Source organism: Miniopterus natalensis, chromosome 4 (assembly GCF_054644295.1).
Source record: "Miniopterus natalensis isolate mMinNat1 chromosome 4, mMinNat1.hap1, whole genome shotgun sequence".
NCBI classification, from domain to species: Eukaryota; Metazoa; Chordata; class Mammalia; order Chiroptera; family Miniopteridae; genus Miniopterus; species Miniopterus natalensis.
In genome coordinates, this window is record NC_142084.1 from 57,040,895 (window position 1) to 57,060,240 (window position 19,346).

Genomic DNA, 19,346 nt, shown 5'->3' on the forward strand with positions numbered 1-19,346 from the left:
TGTGGACGGAAGTGGTGTGGAATCTGCAGCAAGGAATCGAGGAGCTCTGGGGAGCCTGCTGCTTTGAAGGTTTGCCGCGCTGCGTGGCGCGCTTCGACCCGCTGTTGCAGATACAAACGGCCGGCGCGAGAAGCGTCCCCGGGCGCAGGCGTGCGGCCGCCGGGGACCCGTTTCTGGAGGCTGGGCCCGGGCGGCTCTCTCCGGTTGCCTAGGCGGCCTCCTCCTCTCGCTTTCGGAGCCCGCTCCTTTGCTCCGCCGCTGCTGGGTGAGCCCCGGGCAGCTAGCGAGGCTGCCCCTTAGGCTGGGCTGGGGCCTCCTCTCTCCGATGCCCTTACCGGGTGGGAGCGAATGACCAGGTCTGTCTTTTCCTCCTTTGAGGTCAAGCGGAGGGAGGAGCGCCCCATTTGTGAGTTGGCTCTATACCCAACTGGCACGTCCCTTTGTAATAACGAAGTAGGCAGGGTCATCGCCTGAGGTTAGGTTGTGGGGTACAGGCGGGAGGTTATAGACTGATCCCTCCTGTTGGATCCTCTGAGCCAAGGAGCGACCCCCTCCTCGGAGATAATGACGAGAAGGGAGAGATGAAAGTAGTGGGTGTTTTCCTCGCTTGCATTTCCCTGGCGTTTCAATATTTTTCTGCTTCCCTAGAAGACTATTGATTTTTCCCTCGGTATGGAAAAAAAAAATCATCAATCTTGACATTTTGATTTCGAAATTAGGGCTATACTTGACTGTCACTCTAAAATTATCCAGGCCTTTTAACAGTTTTACATGTGAACGCAGCAGTCTTCCTGGGCTCAGTCCTTGTCCCTTACTTCCTTTGTTTTCCCCCCAATTTTCTCAATGTTTTCGTTCCCAGACCTTTCTCCTTATCTCTCAGAGCAGTATTTCCCTAATGTCTTTTGCGAAAAGTTTTATAAACTTAAGTTTTCCTCATCTCTACTCTATTTTTGATACACAGTTTTTGGATACTATCTGGCGTTATGAGCAATGTCACAAACTTAAGTCATCGGCCGTAATCGTTACAGTCAGCGCGGTCGCTTCATTCTGAACAAAAAACATTCTGAGCTCAACGGCTTCCGTTGGGAGGCATCACTGAGGCACCCACCAGCCATGAGGTCTAGCTGGGCTAAAAGCGGAGTTCAGTTGGGCCCACCTGACTTGCAGGGAGAGCTCTCTGGAGGAAGCTAGAGAGCAATATTGAGACCATCTTAATGGTTGAATCTATGCTAACAAGCTATGAGTAATAGCGAATTTCTTCTTTTAATTTCCTTTGATAAGGGTTATACATTGTTATTTTTCATCTCTGAAAGAACTATGAGAAAATGTTCTTAAGTCATAGATTGACTTCTTTTAATATTTTAATTTTGTATAGACTCAGTAAAGCCTTTCATGAAACTGTAGACAGTAACTAATTTTTCTATAATTTTCTATAATATTTTATCCCTCTATTTTTTCTATCCTGTCTCCTTCACCTACAGATCCAAGCTGTACTTGTTGCCTTACCCTTCTTCAAAATATTTATTCTGCTGGTACTGAAGATGATGTGTTCCAGAAACATACTTTGTTGTCGGAAATTCCATTACCAGAGGTAGACATACTGAGACATTAATATATGTTCCAGAACTTCAGAGAAAGGAAAGACGGAAAGATACCATAAAGCGTTCAATAAAATGAAATTACATGTACTGGAAAGATGGAATATACGTCTGGAAGGATTAAAGGAAGTCTGTGGGAAGAAATACAATTTATATTAAAGTTATAGAATGTCTTAGGGGAAAAGGTGCCCCTAGAAGAATTATGATAGATGGGTCTTAAAACAAGCTCAGACCTACTATATTTGCTAATGACAATATCTAAGAATATATATTTTTTGCAGTTACAGCCAGATTAGTTCCCACTTCATCTTTCCCTGGGAAGTAAAGGCTGGTCATGGGAAGTCACCTCTCTTACTGCTTCCATAGGTTCCATCTGTCCATACCCAGTCATACAAAATGATGTTAAATAAGGTTTGCCTTTTTAGCCAGTATTTTTTATAATGTGATTTGAGGATTACTTCCTTTTTTTCTAGTTATCTTCCATTTGACAATATCTGAAATTCCTGCTGCCTAAAAATGTAAATGTTTGGTTGAAAAATAGTAACTAAAACACACGCATGAGTGTATAAAAAATATACCCAATAACCTGTTCTTTACCATGTTAATAAAGGAAAGGAGACTTGGATCAGGAAGATACTGTGCTTCTAAAATGGAGAAAGGGCTCAGAATTGGGTGGCTAGGGGTTTAAACTAGAAACCTTACTAAACTTAGGATTTTGCACATTGTTAGCCTTATTCCTCTAGTTATGTACAGATAGAGAGAAGGTGTGTGAGGAGGTGATTTGTATCCTGGGCAACTGCTGGAATGTTGACTCGGGGCTAAAGATCATCTAGCTCTACTTCTCCTGATGTATGAATTGTTCTGTTTTGTTTTTAATGTCAATGACTTCACTTTAAAGGAGCTTCATTCCCAGAGGATTCATTACTCAAGGTATTGTTTTATATTATTTCCCTTCTATAAAGTGTCCATGGACAGTCACAAATAGATATTTTTAAATGTGGTGTGTTATTGAACTTTGCCTTACTGGCTGACTAGACTTATAGTTTAGATAAACTGTATCTCTTTCATCTCTTCCTAGAAGAGGTTCTTAATCATTTTTTAAAAATCTATTTATTTTATGGGAATAACCTTTTTTTGAGAATCTAACAAAAGCACTACCACATGTAATAAAAAGAATCATTTAAAAATATAATTCCATGGTATTATCATCTTTGGGATTTTAATAAAATGAACCTTTTTATTTAAAATGTCAAATATTTTTCATGTCTTTTGGTGCACACACATATATAAACACATGTTATTGTCATACATACTTTTTGGAGTAGTATTTCTGTCTCATAGGCCCTATATATATCCACTTTAGTAGATATCGCCAATAAATTTTCCAAAGTAACTACTAATTTACCCTTTCACAGCATTCTGTGGGTTTCAGATTTTCTACAGCCTCACATTTTTTTATTTACTTTGAAATTTCCTAAAAATTGATCAGATTGACTATCATTTCACATGTTTACTCTTCTGTTAAGTTCCTGTTCCGGTCTCTTTCCCCTCTTTCTATTGAGTTGTCTTTCTTTTTCTTATTGCTTTGTAGGAATTTCTTTACAAACTCGTAGATATGAATCTTTTTGTTGGTTTTATATATATGACAGCATCATCTCCCACTCAATGGCTTATCTTTCTGCTCTCTTAAAGGTGTCTTTCGATGAACAGAAGTTACTAATTTTAATGTGTTTCATTTTGTCAGTTATAAGCAATCCTTCTGTACCTGAAGCTCATAAAGATTATTTTCTTCTGTGATCTCCAGAAAATCTGGTCATCTTTTATTTTACATTTAGATCTTCAACAAACCTGAAATTAATTTTGTGACGGATGTGAGGTACCCTTTACATCAGGGGTTCAAGTTTTATTTATTCCATCTGAATATTCAGTTGACAAAGTATCATTTATGGAAAAAGACCATCCTTTCTCCGGGTCTACTCAGCATCAAGTTTACCATAAATCTAGTGTCAATATATGCATGGTCTGTTTCTGGACTCTATTCTGTTCTATTTGTACATCTCACTCTTGATATCCAGTCAGTAAGTCCTCCAATTTTGATCTTGATAGTTATCCTTTATCTTTTGCACTTGATATAAATTTTAGGCTCAACTTATCAATTTCCACCTAAGGAAAACTGCAGAGATGGTGGGGGGAGGGATGAGGGAATGCATTGAATCTATGGCTCAGCATATTGAATCTTCCGATCCTTGATCAAGGAGCATACCTCTTCTATTTAGGGCTACTTTAATATATCTCAATAGAGTTTTATGGTTTATTTTGTTTGTTTTGAGGTCTTTGTTCGTGTATTTTCTAGAGTTATTCACATGTTTATGATTATTGAGGCTATACTGAATTATTTATACATACATAATTTTAAAACATTTTTTAATTATTTGGGGAATACAGGGAAATACAGTTGGCCTTCTATCCAGCAACCTTGCTAAATTTACTTATTTCTTTTGATTTTTCTCATATACAGTTATCTGTGAATAATGACATTTTTATTTCATCCTTTTTAGTCTTTATTCCTTTTGTTTCTTTTTATTGCCCTTTTGTACTACCTACCACCTCTAGTACAATGTTGAATAGAAATGAGGAGACTAGATAAGCCTGCCTCATTCCCAATCTCAGGAAGAAAGTTTTCAATATGTCACTATTGTGATGTATGATGTTAGCAAGAGAGTTCTGTAGATAACCTTTATCAAATGGCAGCCAGTTCCCTTCTATTTCTAATGCTGTAAGAATTACATAGTGAGTGGGTGTTGAATTTTATCAAATGCTTATTCTGCATTTATTGAAATGGTTATAAGATTTTTCCTTTGTTAATGTATTGAATTATACTAATTGATTTTTTTGTTTTGTTTTATTCCTTGGGTAATAATTTGATGCTATTTTATTAATTTTGTTCAAATTGTTTTAGCTTTGACTGTTAGAAGCTGTTCCATTTAATTCCTTGTCCTTTTGACATACTACCATCAGTGTCCGATTGGTTTGTTTGTTTTGTGCATACTTTCTTACTTTCTGGAACTACAAAATGCTTCAGGTTCATTTTGCATATTTCCTGCCCCTGTTCTACAATTGGGTGTTTCTCCAGGGAGCCCTGGTTCCTTTTATTGGAGAATAGCATTACACACCAAGATCTGGGTGCCATCTGTGCTCTTTGCTACTGAGGTGTTGTTGCTTTTAGTCACTTTCAGCTGGCAGAAAAAGGAAATATATGTGTGTATACTAAGCTGTCTATATCCACATATTTATGAATATTTCAGTATGAAACTTTCTGTATCTATATTAAGCTAAAATGGATTCATACTGATGTCTCTGAGTAATCCATTAGGGATGGTTTATTCTAGTCGTCTCCTCTTGCTTATCTGTAAATTCTCACTCCAGCGTTGAGAAGTGTGGCTCCCACTATTCAGCCATCCACTAACTTAACTGTTCAATTCCAGTGTATATGTATAAAAGTATTGGAACTAATTCATATATACATGGAAAACAACTTTATAAACTAGAGGACAGCTAAACCCAGGGAAACAGAGAGGTAGTTGCCTAGCTGAGCAAGTTGTATGTCAGAAAGAGGGAAAGGAAGAATCTAGGATTTGGCAGATCCTTGTATGAACTTTCAAATAATCATTCTTATTTCAACACCCCTTGGCCTTACCCCTTGCGGAACTGTAAGAGGCCCCTCACTTCTGAACCTATCTTACTTTTGTTGGTTCTCTCCTAAATAGACAGATGGGATTGGCCTGTCTGCTCTGCTAGGTTAGTTATCACTCATCCATCTGCTTTCCATCTTTCAAAATTTTGTTGATACTTCTTCATGTGGAATCCCTCTAGTTCTCTTTGCCCTGACGAGTATATATGGTTTTTAATCATTTATTTTTTAACTAAAGCACCTTATTGGCAACTGTGTGAGGTTAGAGTCCTGGGAATGACTAAATCTATGCTAAGTTTCTGTCTTCATTTTTTTACTGATTTTTAACGTAGCCTTTATAAGTATCCACAATAGTCATTGATAGAGACTATTTCAGGTTGATGTGTCTTCACAATGGTACTTTGTTGTTCAAAATAAAGTATCTGGGAGAGTATCATATGAGACACATTGCAAGAACATGAACATAAGGCAAACTTCTTTTATAAGGAAAAAATATTTGGGAAAAAAGTGTACCTTATATTCACTAATATATGGTATATACTAGGTAGTACTGGACCAGTAGGCAAGATAAGTTAGGCAAAAAATAGCTGAGATAAGATAAATATGGTAAGTGCCTGTAAGATGTAAACAAAATAGAATAGAGAAGCTTCAAAAACACACAGATTTAACTAGTATTTTATGGATTTTTACTTTTAGATGAAATATTAGATTATTTCAAAAGCTGGAGCTAAATGTAATGTTAAATAATGGCAACAGGCGACTTAAAGAGAAGCTTACGGAACCTAGAACAAGTGCTTCGCTCACTAAATTATCCTCAAGAGGTGGATTGTGTAGGGTAAGCTGGAATATAAAACTTATTTGTAATCTTTTTGGTAATGATTTGATATAGTATTTGACATGGGAGTATCTAAAGAAAGACACTGATTTTATCTGGGCGCTTTTAACATTTTCCTTGAAGTGATTAAAATCTTTTAGAAAACAGAATTTTCGTAGGAGTTTTTTCCTAAGTATGAATTTTAAGGAGTCCAACTAGAGATTTAAAACACCTTTTAGAAGTAGCAATAAAATAGACATCACTATAAGGTATGGTCATTGTACAACTATTAAACTCGTAGAAATATGAGTTCATTAATTATATGACTTACCATCCTCTCACATCCAGTTGGATAGTATCTCTTTATGATTTAGAAGATTCTACTTAATAGATTTCTTATGACAACTTATACCTTGCCTGAAGATTAAGCAGCTAACTCATATAACAGACCCCACTTTGAACGTTTTGCTTTAGTTTCCACTTTCCAAGTGTGACGTACTTGCTTTTGTAGAATGTAGCAGCATACATTTCTTCTATATTTATGCCAATCTAATATGGTATTCCTGTCATCTTCTATCCCTTAATACTTCTATTTCTTCTTACCTAGGGTATTCATTGATTAAATATTTCCTCCTCTAGGAAATAAGCTGACATCTAGTACTTAGTTTTGTTCACAGTAGCATCCCCCTATCTAGAATGATGCCCGGCACATATTAGAAGCTACTTAGACATTTATTCATTGACTATCAAAGGAGAGGTCCAGATTAGGTACGTGGTCAAGTAGTAGAGTGAGTCTTTGTTAAACCAGCTGTCAAGTAGAATCCTGGAATAATGGGCTTTACATATAAAAATGGATGTTCTGATTATATACTAGGGAGAGTTAACATCAAGAGACCACTATGAATGAAAGGATAGTGAGGAGAGCAAGGTAAAAGTTGAACTCTAGTGACTGTTATTACAGACATATGAGAAGCAGAAGGTATTCTATAGTATGCTTCCACAGTCAGGTTGGTTCCTCAAAAGAGGGAAATCTCTACTGTCTAGTCTTGCTGGGACTTAACCAGTTTGCATACCCAAGTTTTCTCTTTACCTTAACCATCGACATTGTAAAATATATATATATATATATATATATTTTTAATTGATTTCAGAGAGGAAGTGAGAGGGAGAGAGAGATAGAAACATCAGTGATGAGAGAGAATCATCCATTAGCTGCCTCCTGCACGCCCCCTACTGGAGATCAAGTGCACAATCCTGGGCATGTCCCCTGACTGGGAATTGAACCATGACTTCCTGGTTCAGGGTTCAATACTCAACCCCTGCGCCACATTGGCTGGGCTTAACCATCAACATTTAAAAATACATTTTGTATAGGGATAATTCTAAAAGATGCTGATTATTTTCCTTTCTTTTGAGTACACTGTTTAAACATTTGATTTTCTTATTGACCCAAGAGTGGCATTAAAAACACTTTTTAGATTGTTTCATAATATAGTAATATTTGCAGGGTCTGTTAAGACAAGTAATGCTACTTGCTGCTGCTCCTTCAGATTGCCACCCTCACATACGCACACAGCCCCATACACACATATTTTTATTCTTTCTACTTTTTTCCATTTAAAAATTTTTTCGTGTAACTTGCTGTTTTTTGTTTTCATATGCCAGTTCATAATACCTGTTTTTCTCACTGTTTCTAATCAAAGTCCATAGAAATTAGATAACCAGGGTTTTTTAGATTGTTTTATATAAGAGATGTTAAATGCAGACCTGGCTGTCTTCCGTTCATAATGTGCATAAAATAGGACAGTTTTTGTTGTTCAAAAGTATATTTTTTGTTTCCCTTTTTTAAACTGTCTTACAGGTAGACAAGGTTGTCAGAACAGTTTTCTCGCTGGGTAAAATATTATTGTACCCATGAACATGAAAAAGAAACCATTTATATTTGTTCTGAAAAACAAATTGTAATGCTATCATCACATACTTCTTCTCTGCCTTATTAAAAAAAAAATTGGGGTGAGAATAGGGAGATTTATATACATCTTGAATTTTGTGGAAAACAAACGTTTTATGTAAGGGCATTATTACTTCAATTGAACAAATATAACTAGATAATTGAAGCAATCTCTCCTGTGCTTTGTTGTGGGAGAATCTGTGAAGCTACTTCACATAGAGAAAATGAGATTCATATGTACAGACAATTAGCAAACTTTACAAGACAGAGCATGAGGCATCAGATACTGAATAGCCCGGGAGTCATCTTGGGAGAGAAATATGGCACAGAACGTTGAGAATGGCCTCATGGAAAGCTTAATATCTGACACATGAGCTATGAGGAATGAATAGCAGGCAGAGAACAGTGGGATGCCTTTCTAGACTGGAGGAATTAGCATATCTAATAAGGTACAGATTTCAAAGGGGCCTGATACAGGCAAAAGATAATGGTCAGCCTAGTTACAATACCTCAGCCCTGTTTTCCTCATCTATAACTTAGAATTCATAAGGTTTCACCTTTGCAGCTTGTGGTAAAAAGCACAGGTAAGGTAAAAAGTGTTTGCAAGAGCATAAAATGTACTTGAGCACTGTAAGATGGTACATTTGTTTATTAGGAGAAAATGTACTAGATTTTCTATTGACATTAAAGAGCTATTGTGTTTGAGCAGATGAATAATAGAATTTCATAGTACTTGGGCTAGATTGATTTAGTGTAGGGGATAGAATCTAAAGGGTCTTGTGCATCACTTAATTATTATGGCTATAGTGTTATTATAAATTATTGACAATGATTCTTCTATTTCCCTGATTACCCAACTTTGTGGAATTATGCTCATTAAAAATCTTTTTCTTTCTCCCCCAACAGTTTGGTTAAGGGAGAAACAGCAGCCTCTTTGCCCATCATCAGCTATTCCCTTACTTCATATTCACCTTATGTAGCAGAACTTCTGATGGAATCCAATGTAGAGCTCATAGCAAAGAATGACTTGCGCTTTATAGATACTGTGTATAAGGTATGTTTGAGTTTATGAAATAATTGTTTTAGAAGTCATTGATGGTTTTTTAAAATTAATGTTTTTTTAATAATGTCTTAAATATATGCAGCATGTATAGCTGCCAGTATTTTCATATGCATTACCTCATTTAAATGCAGTCCCTATTGCAATCAAGATGTAATTGAAGTTTGCGTTGTTTTGTACTCTATTAAATATGACAACTGGTAAACATTTGTCATTGGTTATCATTTGTCCTCTTTTATGGCAGAAGTTAGAGAGAAATGTGGTTTTATTGAGTAAAGTTTGTACTTCATAGAATTTTGAGTTAATTTAGTTGTTTGTAAGATGGAACTACAGCTTTGACTGAGGTTTTATGTTCCTTTGTGGCCTGGGACCATGTCTTATATCTGCCCTAGTATTTAAAATACACTTGTATTATGTACACTGCACTTAATCTCATATTGGATTTTTTAAAAACCCTACTTATCATTAATTTTTGCTCAAGTACTCTAGTTTTCTTAAACTTTTAAAAGAATGGTAAAACCCATTTATCAAATCAAGTATTTTTCTTTTCTTTTTTAAGTAGTAAGTTGCATTTGATGAAATATGTAGAGTTTCTGTGTATAGATTCTCTGTTTAATCTTTCCTTTCTTTATCTTTCACCTGGAAGACTTCTGTGGAAGCCTAAGAGGCACTTCTGAGAAATGCTAGGGTTCAAGAGTAGATTTTGAAAATTACTGGTCTAGTCTATTACTCTCATTTTACAAATGAGAAATTGAAACTCAGAGACTTACTGACTTGTCTAAAAAATTATGTAGGGGAAAAATTATAAGCATATAGAACTATGTTTTTCTGACATCTGGTGTGGTATTTTTTATTCTATAGTGAGCTGAGGTGTATTTCTAGTACCTGTTAGGATATTTGAACTTTCTGATCATTGGCTATATTTTTCCATCTCTTTGGACAGCCATCTATTTTTGGTATATTCTTAGCTACCTATTTTCTACCTAGATACCTCTCCTACCTGGTCATGACTCGAACCACCCCTCTAAATCTCTTTAGTACCTTTTAGTGAAAGGTACTAAATTTGTTATTTTGGATTTTTGAAAGAGAGTGTTCCCACCCTCACCAGTTTTGCTCAGTGGTTAGAGCATTGGCCTGTGGACTGAAGGGCCCCAGGTTCAATTCTAGCCAAGGGCACGTACCTCGGTTGCAGGCTCAATCCCTTGCCCTGGCCACATGCAGGAAGCAGCCAATTGATGTGTCTCTCTCACATCAATGTTTCTCTCTCTCTCTCCCTCTCTTTCTCTTCCACTTTCTCTGGAAGAGCAATGGAAAAAATATCCTCGGGTAAGGATGAAAGGAAGGGAGGGAGGGAGGGAGGGAGGGAGGGAGGGAGGGAAGGAGGGAGGGAGGAAAGGAGGGAGGGAGGAAAGGAAGGAAGGGAAAGAAAGAAAGAAAGAAAGAGATTGTTCCGATTTTTTTTGTTGACCTATTCCCTCTTTATAGCTTCTTCGTGATCAATTTAATTATAAACCAATCTTGACAAAAAAGCAGTTTCTCCAATGTGGATTTGCAGAATGGAAAATCCAAATTATCTGTGATATTTTGAATTGTGTGATGAGAAAGCACAAGGAGTTGAGTTGCCTTGAGAAGGTAATTTTCTTAATAGATTTTAACTTATGCTAAGTGGCCAGTATTTTAATGTATAAAATCAATACCCAAGACAACTAATTAATACATAGTATAATTACTGCATTATTCACAGATTTGTGTAACCTTATAATACCTGGTGTTTGCTTTACATACTAGTTACTTGTATTTACACATTTGTAACTTGGAGCTAGTAGTCCTAAACTAACTGTTTAAACAGTGCATTTTTGTCACTTCTTAGTTTTCAAAAGTCATGTAGTTTCATAGACTCATTATTTGATGGTTATAGTCCATGTATAAAAATTAAAAAGAGAATAGAATTTAAATATACATCATGCTTTCACAAAGTTTTTTATGTCTTCGTACTTTTTTTTTTAGCCTCTATCACAACAAAGAAAGAAAGTCAGTTCTGTTAAGTCAGAAGCTTCTTCAAGCAGTGAGAAGACATGTACAGAGCCTGGTGGCATTGACATCACTAGCAGGTTTATGACTTCAGGAAAGGTTGGAAAATGCAGAGCTCGTATCATAGTATTAAGAGTTACCTAATTAATCCAAAGTACAAGGTTCATTTTTTTAACCAGCAGCTGGTAAAACAGTCTAGTTAGAGATACCGTAAGGACTTGTTACCAGTGCATGCCATATGTGATGTGGGGAGTCTTCCAGAAGTTATGAGGAGAGGATAACTACATCTCCTTACATTTCTCCATCTCCTTACATTTCTAATTACCATTTCCGCTTGTTTCCCAGGTACAGTAGCAATGATTTAGGAAGGTTGTATCCTGTGCTCATGAGCAGTTACTCCTCATTGTGTATCTAGTCTTCCTGCAACACGGGAACATAGAAAGAGCGTACCGTTAGTTACAGGTCATGGTCACTCATTTACCTGGGTTCTTCTTTCTCTATCAGAAAGGTGAAGTATCCAGTGATTGCTAGGTCCCAAGCCTATAATCTGGTTTGGAGTTAGTGTTTTAAATATCTTCTCTTCGCTGATGGGTTATCTTCCCTGCCCTTACCTGCTTTCAGCACCTGTGGCCGAATGAGTCCTGTATAAATGCATTGTTTGGCCTACTCTTTACTCTCAGGGCTTTTCCTTTGTCATTATTAAGTTTGAATTGTTAGAGGAAGGGCTGATATTTTCTGGTTTGTTTAATTTTTAAAAATTGTAATGAGTCCTATGCACAGAGCTAGTTCTTGATTATTTATGATGAAATTGTTTTTAAAATAACTTTTTATTATGAAAAACAAAACAAAAAAACACCTTTTTATTATGGACCATTTCAAATATTTACAAAAGTCCTCGCTCCCAGTTTCAGCAGCACATCAACTCCTTGCTAATCTTGTTGCATCTTTGTTAACTTTCCCAGCATCTTTCCCCCAAACCTGAAACAATTTGAAACAAATCTCAGGAATCATTGAAGAGATATCTCAATTTTTTTCTAATATATAAGAATGATTTGCCTGGCCGGGTGTGGCTCAACGGTTGAGCGTTTACCTAGGATCCAGGCAATCAGGGTTTGATTCCTGGTCAGGGCACATGCCCGGGTTGCGGGCTTGATCCCCAGTTGGGGGCGTGCAGGAGGCGGCTGATCAGTGACTCTCTCATCATTGATGTTTCTATCTCTTTATCTCCTTCTCCTTTCCTCTCTCTGAAATCAGTAAAGATGTATTTTTTTTAAAAAAGAATAATTTAAAAGATCATAACCACAATTTCGTCATTACACATAAAATACTAATATTAATAGCTTAATATTTGATAAATATATGTGGTACTTTAAGCTTTTGTAAACCTCAAAGATAAGATGTTCCTTTGCAAAGTGACTGTATGTTTAAGATAATTGTGTGAGGAAAACACTGGAACAGCTCCGACATATTTTTCTCTGTGCAGAAGAAAGCTCTGGTGATCCGTCACCTCTACAATGAAGATGATGTTAACATTCCTGACGATATGTTAAGTACAGTAACAGATGTGAATCAAGTATTTGCTGTGTGTGACTTAAAAGATACTAAAATAAAGATTCTTGAAGAAAAGGTCCCTGAAATCAAGTGTGAGCAACAAGTAAGAATCTGAGACTTCTCTAACACATGCCAATATTTCTTACTTCGATGTACACGATTACTTCATCATCTAAACTTTGGAACATCTCTAGCCTGTTGAATTATTAATCACAACATGTTATCTTTGTTACTATTACTTAAGAATCAGTAAGCCTTACTGACTATAACTTGACAGATATTTACTGCTTATGTTTACGGTACCAGGCTAGTTGTTATGGGTAATGCAGAGATGATTAAGAGATGGTCCTTATCTTCAAGGAATTTAGTTTAATGAGATATAGAGATATACTGCTTTGTACAGTGAAAGTTCTCTATCACCTAGTCCCTATATTGATGAATGGAAAAAACTGGTACACTGTTTTTGTGCACATTCATTGATGAATGAAAAAACTGCCTTTTCATTTTCCTTTTTGGGCCCTTGGTGTCCTTTTCTTTTCTCTCTTAGAGTACCTTTTCTTTCTTCTTAAAAAAAAATAAAATCTTTAATGTTGAAAGTATTACAAATATCTCCCCTTTTTCCCCCATTGACCCCCTCTACCCCCCAGGCCTTCACCGCACTATTGTCTGTGTCCATGCGTTATGCATATATACATATAAGTTCTTTGGTTAACTAGAGTACATTTTTTATTACTGTATTGCCACAGACCCTGTTATAGTGTCTAATCTTTACTGCTTTTCCTAAAACTCCCTTTTCTATCTTTCTTCCGTGACTTGTGACGTCCATACATCTCAGTATAGTGGTGTTTATAAAAACTACCAGATGGCCATTAGGCTTATTTCTTATTCATAGCAAACTGCACAGTTTCGATGCACTGTCATCTCTTGGTCATTTCCTCTTTGCTTTGTGCTAGGTGTTGTTACAAGAAGCTTGTTAGTGACAGTTTTATTGTACTACCCAGTGTTGTTCTAAAGAACCTTATGAAAATTAACTTATTTAATCCTCACAAGAACCATATGAAGTAGGAACTGTTGTGTTTTTTAATAAGGAAATTGAAGCCGCAAGGGCATACATTTTAGAGGAGCTAATGTAAGTGTCCAAGCAGTCTGCCTCCAAAAGTAGCAGTCTCAGCTGTCATGCTGTATTGCCTATTGTAACTATTGAAATAACACAATGGAAATTTGTTGACTTTTGAAGGAATTTCAGTTTGTGTAATATTATTTTTAATCTTTCCAATCATTTTAGGATATAAAAGTTAATCCTGAGATGACTGCACTATGGACTATGCTTACTGAATGCCAAGAGAAGCTTAAGAAACTGACTCAGATAGAAAGTAGATTAGACTCTTTGGAAGAAAAAATGAAAGGAAAAGTGATGGTAGATGAAAAAACCTGGACCAATCTTCTAAGTCGTGTCACTCTTCTTGAAACAGAATTGCTTTTGTCCAAAAAGGTATTTTCTTTCTGTAGCATTTATAAGATTTCTCAGATACAATGAGGTTTTTGTTACTGTGTGTACTCCTTTGGAAATGCTAAATAAGAGAATATTTAGGTAATAGGAAAATGCTTGGTGGGAATGAAGTCTCATTTAGACACGGCCTGTTTTATTGCTGTTGTGGCGGTGATTATTTTTCTCTTCATCAAATAAGATAATCTGACAAACCTATAAATTGAGCTTTTAGAGCTACTAGTACTTGAAGTATTTAAAATGAAGTAAAATAATGTTTGCTTTTGCTTAAGAAAAACTTGAAATTATTTTATATCCTGTAATAGTACAAGTGGCCTGTTTTGCAGGGTGAAGAAGAAGTTGGCAGGACAGGAACAAATAAAATTAGAACTTCCTTTCCTCACTCATTTACTTTAATCAAATTGTAAATTTTATAGACAGTTACCAAATCTGCCATTGCCTTATCAAATCTGAGACATTGTTTCTTGATATTTAGGATTCTAATTTGTGGTCCTACTCTATCTTTCCTTCCTAAAAAGTAAAGTTAGTAAATTCAAGAAGGTTAGTGAGTCCAACATTTAAAAGATTTCTTATAGATAGGAATATTTATCTATTGCTTTATAAATAAAATATTTAAATATATTTAAACATTTATCATGTCATCTTTATATTTTATGCTTAACGGTAATAATAAAATAAGAACATTTTTCATTTCATTTCAAATACTAAACTATATTATTCCAGAATGATGAATATACAGACTATTATGCAAAAAGTGAAGACTATACCTCTGGTATTGGCATGGATGGTCTGAAACTTGGTAAGTTCTTATGGTATTAGTATTGGTGGTATAGTTAGGAGTTTACAAAAATAATTTTCATACGTATTTGGTAATTTTAATATTCCCAAGCTTTATATTTTATTTTACTTTTAAAAAATATATCTTTATTGATTTCAGAGAGAGGGAAGGAGAAGGAGAGAAAGATAGAAACATCAATGACGAGAGAGTCATTGATTGAGCCTGCAACCGGGCATGTGCCCTGACCGGGAATCGAACCCCGATCGCCTGGATCGTAGGTCGACACTCAACCGCTGAGCCACGCCCTGCCGGGCCAAGCTTTATATTTTAGAAACTACAAAGCTCCTAGGAACAAAGGAAATAGTAAACTTACAGACTACTGAAGCCAAGGATTGCTAAAACTAGCTTACATATCTTACATGACATAGTGGTTGAATAAATTCTAGTGTACAAAATTGCATACTTTTAGAGATGTTTTACCCTTTTAATTGCTAAGTGCTGTAGAATAATATAAATGGATCACCAAGTTTCTAACTTAAACTTCAGTAGCAGCTTTGCATATGTAAATAATATATGTAAAAGAAAATTCATTTGTCAGTAAGTAACCTGTAAACAGCCTATAGCCGGAAGAGTGGGATGTAGCTCGTCTTCAAGCTGTGACACGTGATCTTCATCCCTGAGCTCAAATAATTGGATCAAGAGTAGACACCTAATCCAAGGAATACCAATGCAAAAGGTGTTGAACCGAAACGTTTTGTGTCCCTTGGAAATTTGGAATTAGGACACCAGGGATAATACATCAGATGATGTCGAGGCTGGGCTGGGCATGCTGATGAGTGAGCAGGGGACGGAGCAAATAGGCAAGAGAAGTAGACAAACACACTGGCTGTATGAGAGGTGAAAGTAAAAGTCTTTTTAGTTGTTTCAGTCCTCATGTGGTAATACTTTGTTCCCTAATTGATGCTGCCTGTGTAGGCTTACAATAAAACTGTTTAAAGGGGTGTCTATTTTTTTTTTCTGTCCTTGTTTTAGCAGCCAAATGGTCCTCAAGCCTGTTGATTGATTTGACAGGAGCATGTCTTATCTATGATGATCTGTAATTGATTCAATTGTAGGGAGGATATGCCATGATTTAGTAGCTTATATTTAAAAATAAATTAACTTGCCTATTTATTCAATTGATTGCTATCATGATAAAGATAATATTGCCTTTGTAATTATTATTGACCACTTTTAACATCTAGGTGTTTATATTAGAAGAATATTAAAAACTCATCTGTATATCAGTAACCACTTTATATTAAAATGTTAATTTTTCTTTCATATATACATAAAATTTTTAGATATTTGATTCCACTGTGAAAGGAAAAGATAACCTAAAAATTGATTTCTCCACAGACAGAAAAGGCAAAGAGAGGAAAGTAAGCATTCCTCTGTCTTCCGTTTATGATACAGTATCAATAGATTCAACTCCCAGAACCTCAACTGTTAATTACTGTGGCTTGAAAGATATTTCAGAGGTAAGAAAAACTGGCAACTGCTTAGACTATTTCCTTTCTAAAGTCAGGAGAACAAGCAAGCATTAGATTTAGTTGTAGATGTCATTGGCAAGAAAAATAGTGCAACTGTGTAAATCTTAATCTCTCATAAAAATTCTTTGTGATAAGTAAACAGCACTTAATGCAGTGTTTTAGACTGTGTTTTATATGTTCATGGTCCATTTTTGATGATGGTGTACTTTGAGAAATTGCCTAAATTTGTTGCTTTTTAAATTAAAGGAAACAACAATCCAGAAAATGGAAAGGATGAAAAAAATGTAAGTAACAGAAAGGGGCAACAGAAATTCATTCCTCTATAGGGAATTGTGTTGGATTACAGTACATGTCGAATGTGCATGTGTGTTTCAAACCTTAAAGGCCTCTCGATCAGGTGTGGAATTTCCTTCAGGACTCAAGTGGATAATAAATCCACCTACAGTTATGTGTTTGTGAGATGAGTCACTGTTTTGGTTTCCAACAAGTGATGTAAAACATTGTTAATGGAATTAATTGCAGATTAAAGAGTGCAAAGATATTTTTGGTTGATAGTTAATCAAGAGGATTATCTATTTTTGATAACTGATTTATCAAAATAATAAATAATATATATAGATGGGTAGTGTGGAGACATTTTAAGCATTGTTCAAGTATTGCTAGTGTTTTTCAGGAAGTTATTGGTAAGGTATTACTGCAAATGATACTTTATCTAAAGAACAGTTAAAAGGAAATATGAAATTGTATTTGTTAGGCAGCCTACTATTTAAAAAACTGTAATATTTCTTGAAATTTGAGAAGTACTGTGAAATAACTTATGCTCCCAGAAATAAAGACTACTAATTTACTCTACTTGTTATTCCTCCCTTCTGGCCATAGTGTACTTAATTTATTAACAGTAACTATATTTTAAATAAGAGAAATTTATTTTAGGCTCAAAAACATATTTTAGCAACTTAAAACCTATGCTTCACTATATGTATTTACTTGATGTATTATTTATTGCTTTTCAGGTTTGAAGAGACTGCAGAGTTACTAAAAGGCTCAAATCACTCACTATAGAATTTTCCTACCTGAACTTTCCCAGGACTTTGGCTACTGTACATGTTGTAAATTTTAAGAATTCTCTATAAATTTTAATATGCTGCAACATTTTTCAGAATTTTAATTCCATTTGGTATATGAGCTTTTTCATTCAATATTGAATAAATACTTAAATATTCTTGTGCTGTGATTATATGCTTTTAGTCTGTTTTACTTTTCCTAGGAAAACGTAGGTGCCAGTGCATTTCTTTTACAGAGTGAAGTCATTACAGCACTGTATTTTTGTGTTGACATTTGTTGGCAGTGTGCTAAGTAATATGTTTTTGAAAGTACAGGCTTCAGGACCATAGTTTACATCCTGTTGGAAACACTCCAACTGGGACTTGCACATTGGACCCAGGAGGCTGTCGTATGTAGCATTTTGCCATCTGTACTGATGACTATGTCGTAACGAAAAGTTGAAAATGCTCATTGAAAATTAAATAAAACAAAAATACAATGATTTCATGCTTAGTGAAAAAGCAGCAACACATTTTCAGTTAACACTTGGGGAAGTAAGGGCATGATTCTCTCGTATTTAGAAGCAGGCCGGAAAGTTCACTGTGAAGTGAAACACTATTGAGGTTTTAGTGCCCTGTTCTGTAACACGTTTTAAGACCAGCAGCACAGACGCAGATGGTGGCCGTCCAGTGTTACAAGATATACAGTGAGGTGTTTTTGTTTTGTTTTTAAGTGATGGGAAGTAATGTATTTTTCTGGAGAGAGAAAAAGTCTTAGATAAAGTTAAGTCAGAAGGAAAAAGAAATTTACTTTAAATTACTAAATAAATAATTATTATCTTTTAACTTTATAAATAAAAATGTAATAATTGTCCTAGGGAATCTTCAAGATAATTGATTCCATTACTTGGGAGGAAAATGAGTATTTTTTTCTTTTTTATTATTTAGCCCATCTGATTGTATATTATTTATCCGTCTGCTTATATTACATGTGTGTGTAATTTGATACATCACATATGAAACATTAAGTTAAAATTCTAAATAGAAATAACTTTTATGAAAGCATTTTTAGTATTCCAACATGTGCTTAGTCATTAGACTTTTAAAATTATGAGCTTTTGAAGTCAGCATAAAACCTTGCACTTAGTAGAGTTTAAGTGAATATTTCTAGGATAAATCCAATTAGCTTTATATTTTCGATTATTAAAAAAGTTATAAAAACCAAGAGCTTAAAAGAAAAACTATCAATTAACTTCAAAAATACTATTACCAGCATGGAATTATAGCACCACCTTGTGGTTCATATGCCACATAAAGTATTTTATCTTTTATTAGAACAAGTGATTTCCCATAAAACATAAATGTATTATTTTATTTTAGAGACACAGAGAGAGAAACATCGATTTGTTGTTCAACTTGTTTATGCATTCATTGGTTGATTCTTGTATGTGCCCTGATCAGAGATTGAACCTGAAACCTTGGTGTATCAGGAGGACACTCTAACCAACTGTGCTGCTGGCCAGGCTGATTTCCCATAAAACATTGGATCATATTTTTCCGTTTGAAAATCTCAATGCAAAACTCAATTTCTTTTAAAAAGAAACATTTTTTAAGTTTTCTTGTGCAAAGACAGAAGAAAAAGGCTTTTCTTTGTCTCTTCCTTCCCTCTCCTTTTTTCTTTTTTACAATTAAAAAATTTTCAATTATAGTTGACATTCAATATTGTCTTTTTTCTTTATATAGTGTACATTTACACACATTAGATGATTTGAATTTTTTTAAATCCTCAC

General features: G+C 35.2%; 1 protein-coding gene across 3 annotated transcripts; it reads left to right on the top strand.

Moving 5' to 3' along the window:
* The first annotated feature begins 158 nt into the window (after positions 1–158).
* CEP44 (centrosomal protein 44) lies at positions 159–17,747 on the top strand. Of its 3 annotated transcripts, XM_016200287.2 has the most exons (13): positions 159–265; positions 1,482–1,591; positions 2,497–2,528; positions 5,986–6,124; positions 8,961–9,108; positions 10,600–10,746; positions 11,122–11,244; positions 12,629–12,799; positions 13,982–14,188; positions 14,927–15,002; positions 16,380–16,501; positions 16,760–16,797; positions 17,527–17,747. In XM_016200287.2, the coding sequence occupies exons 4-13, from the start codon at positions 6,036–6,038 to the stop codon at positions 17,573–17,575; spliced, it is 1,170 nt and encodes a 389-aa protein (XP_016055773.1). In that variant the 5' UTR covers positions 159–265; positions 1,482–1,591; positions 2,497–2,528; positions 5,986–6,035; the 3' UTR covers positions 17,576–17,747. The 3 variants fall into 3 exon arrangements, with proteins under 3 accessions (XP_016055773.1, XP_016055771.2, XP_016055772.1); XM_016200285.2 differs by lacking the exons at positions 159–265; positions 5,986–6,124 and adding an exon at positions 334–406; XM_016200286.2 differs by lacking the exons at positions 159–265; positions 1,482–1,591 and having other exon boundaries at positions 2,433–3,676.
* The last annotated feature ends 1,599 nt before the right edge of the window (positions 17,748–19,346 follow it).

Bases quoted from the DNA above. Each gene is read 5' to 3' on its own strand.
- CEP44 (XM_016200285.2), top strand. From the start codon at position 349: ATGACCAGGTCTGTCTTTTCCTCCTTTGAGGTCAAGCGGAGGGAGGAG. The intron at 11,245-12,628 runs GTTGGAAAATGC...TTCTCTGTGCAG, and splicing joins GGTTTATGACTTCAGGAAAG to AAGAAAGCTCTGGTGATCCG. The intron at 16,798-17,526 runs GTAAGTAACAGA...ATTGCTTTTCAG, and splicing joins ATGGAAAGGATGAAAAAAAT to GTTTGAAGAGACTGCAGAGT.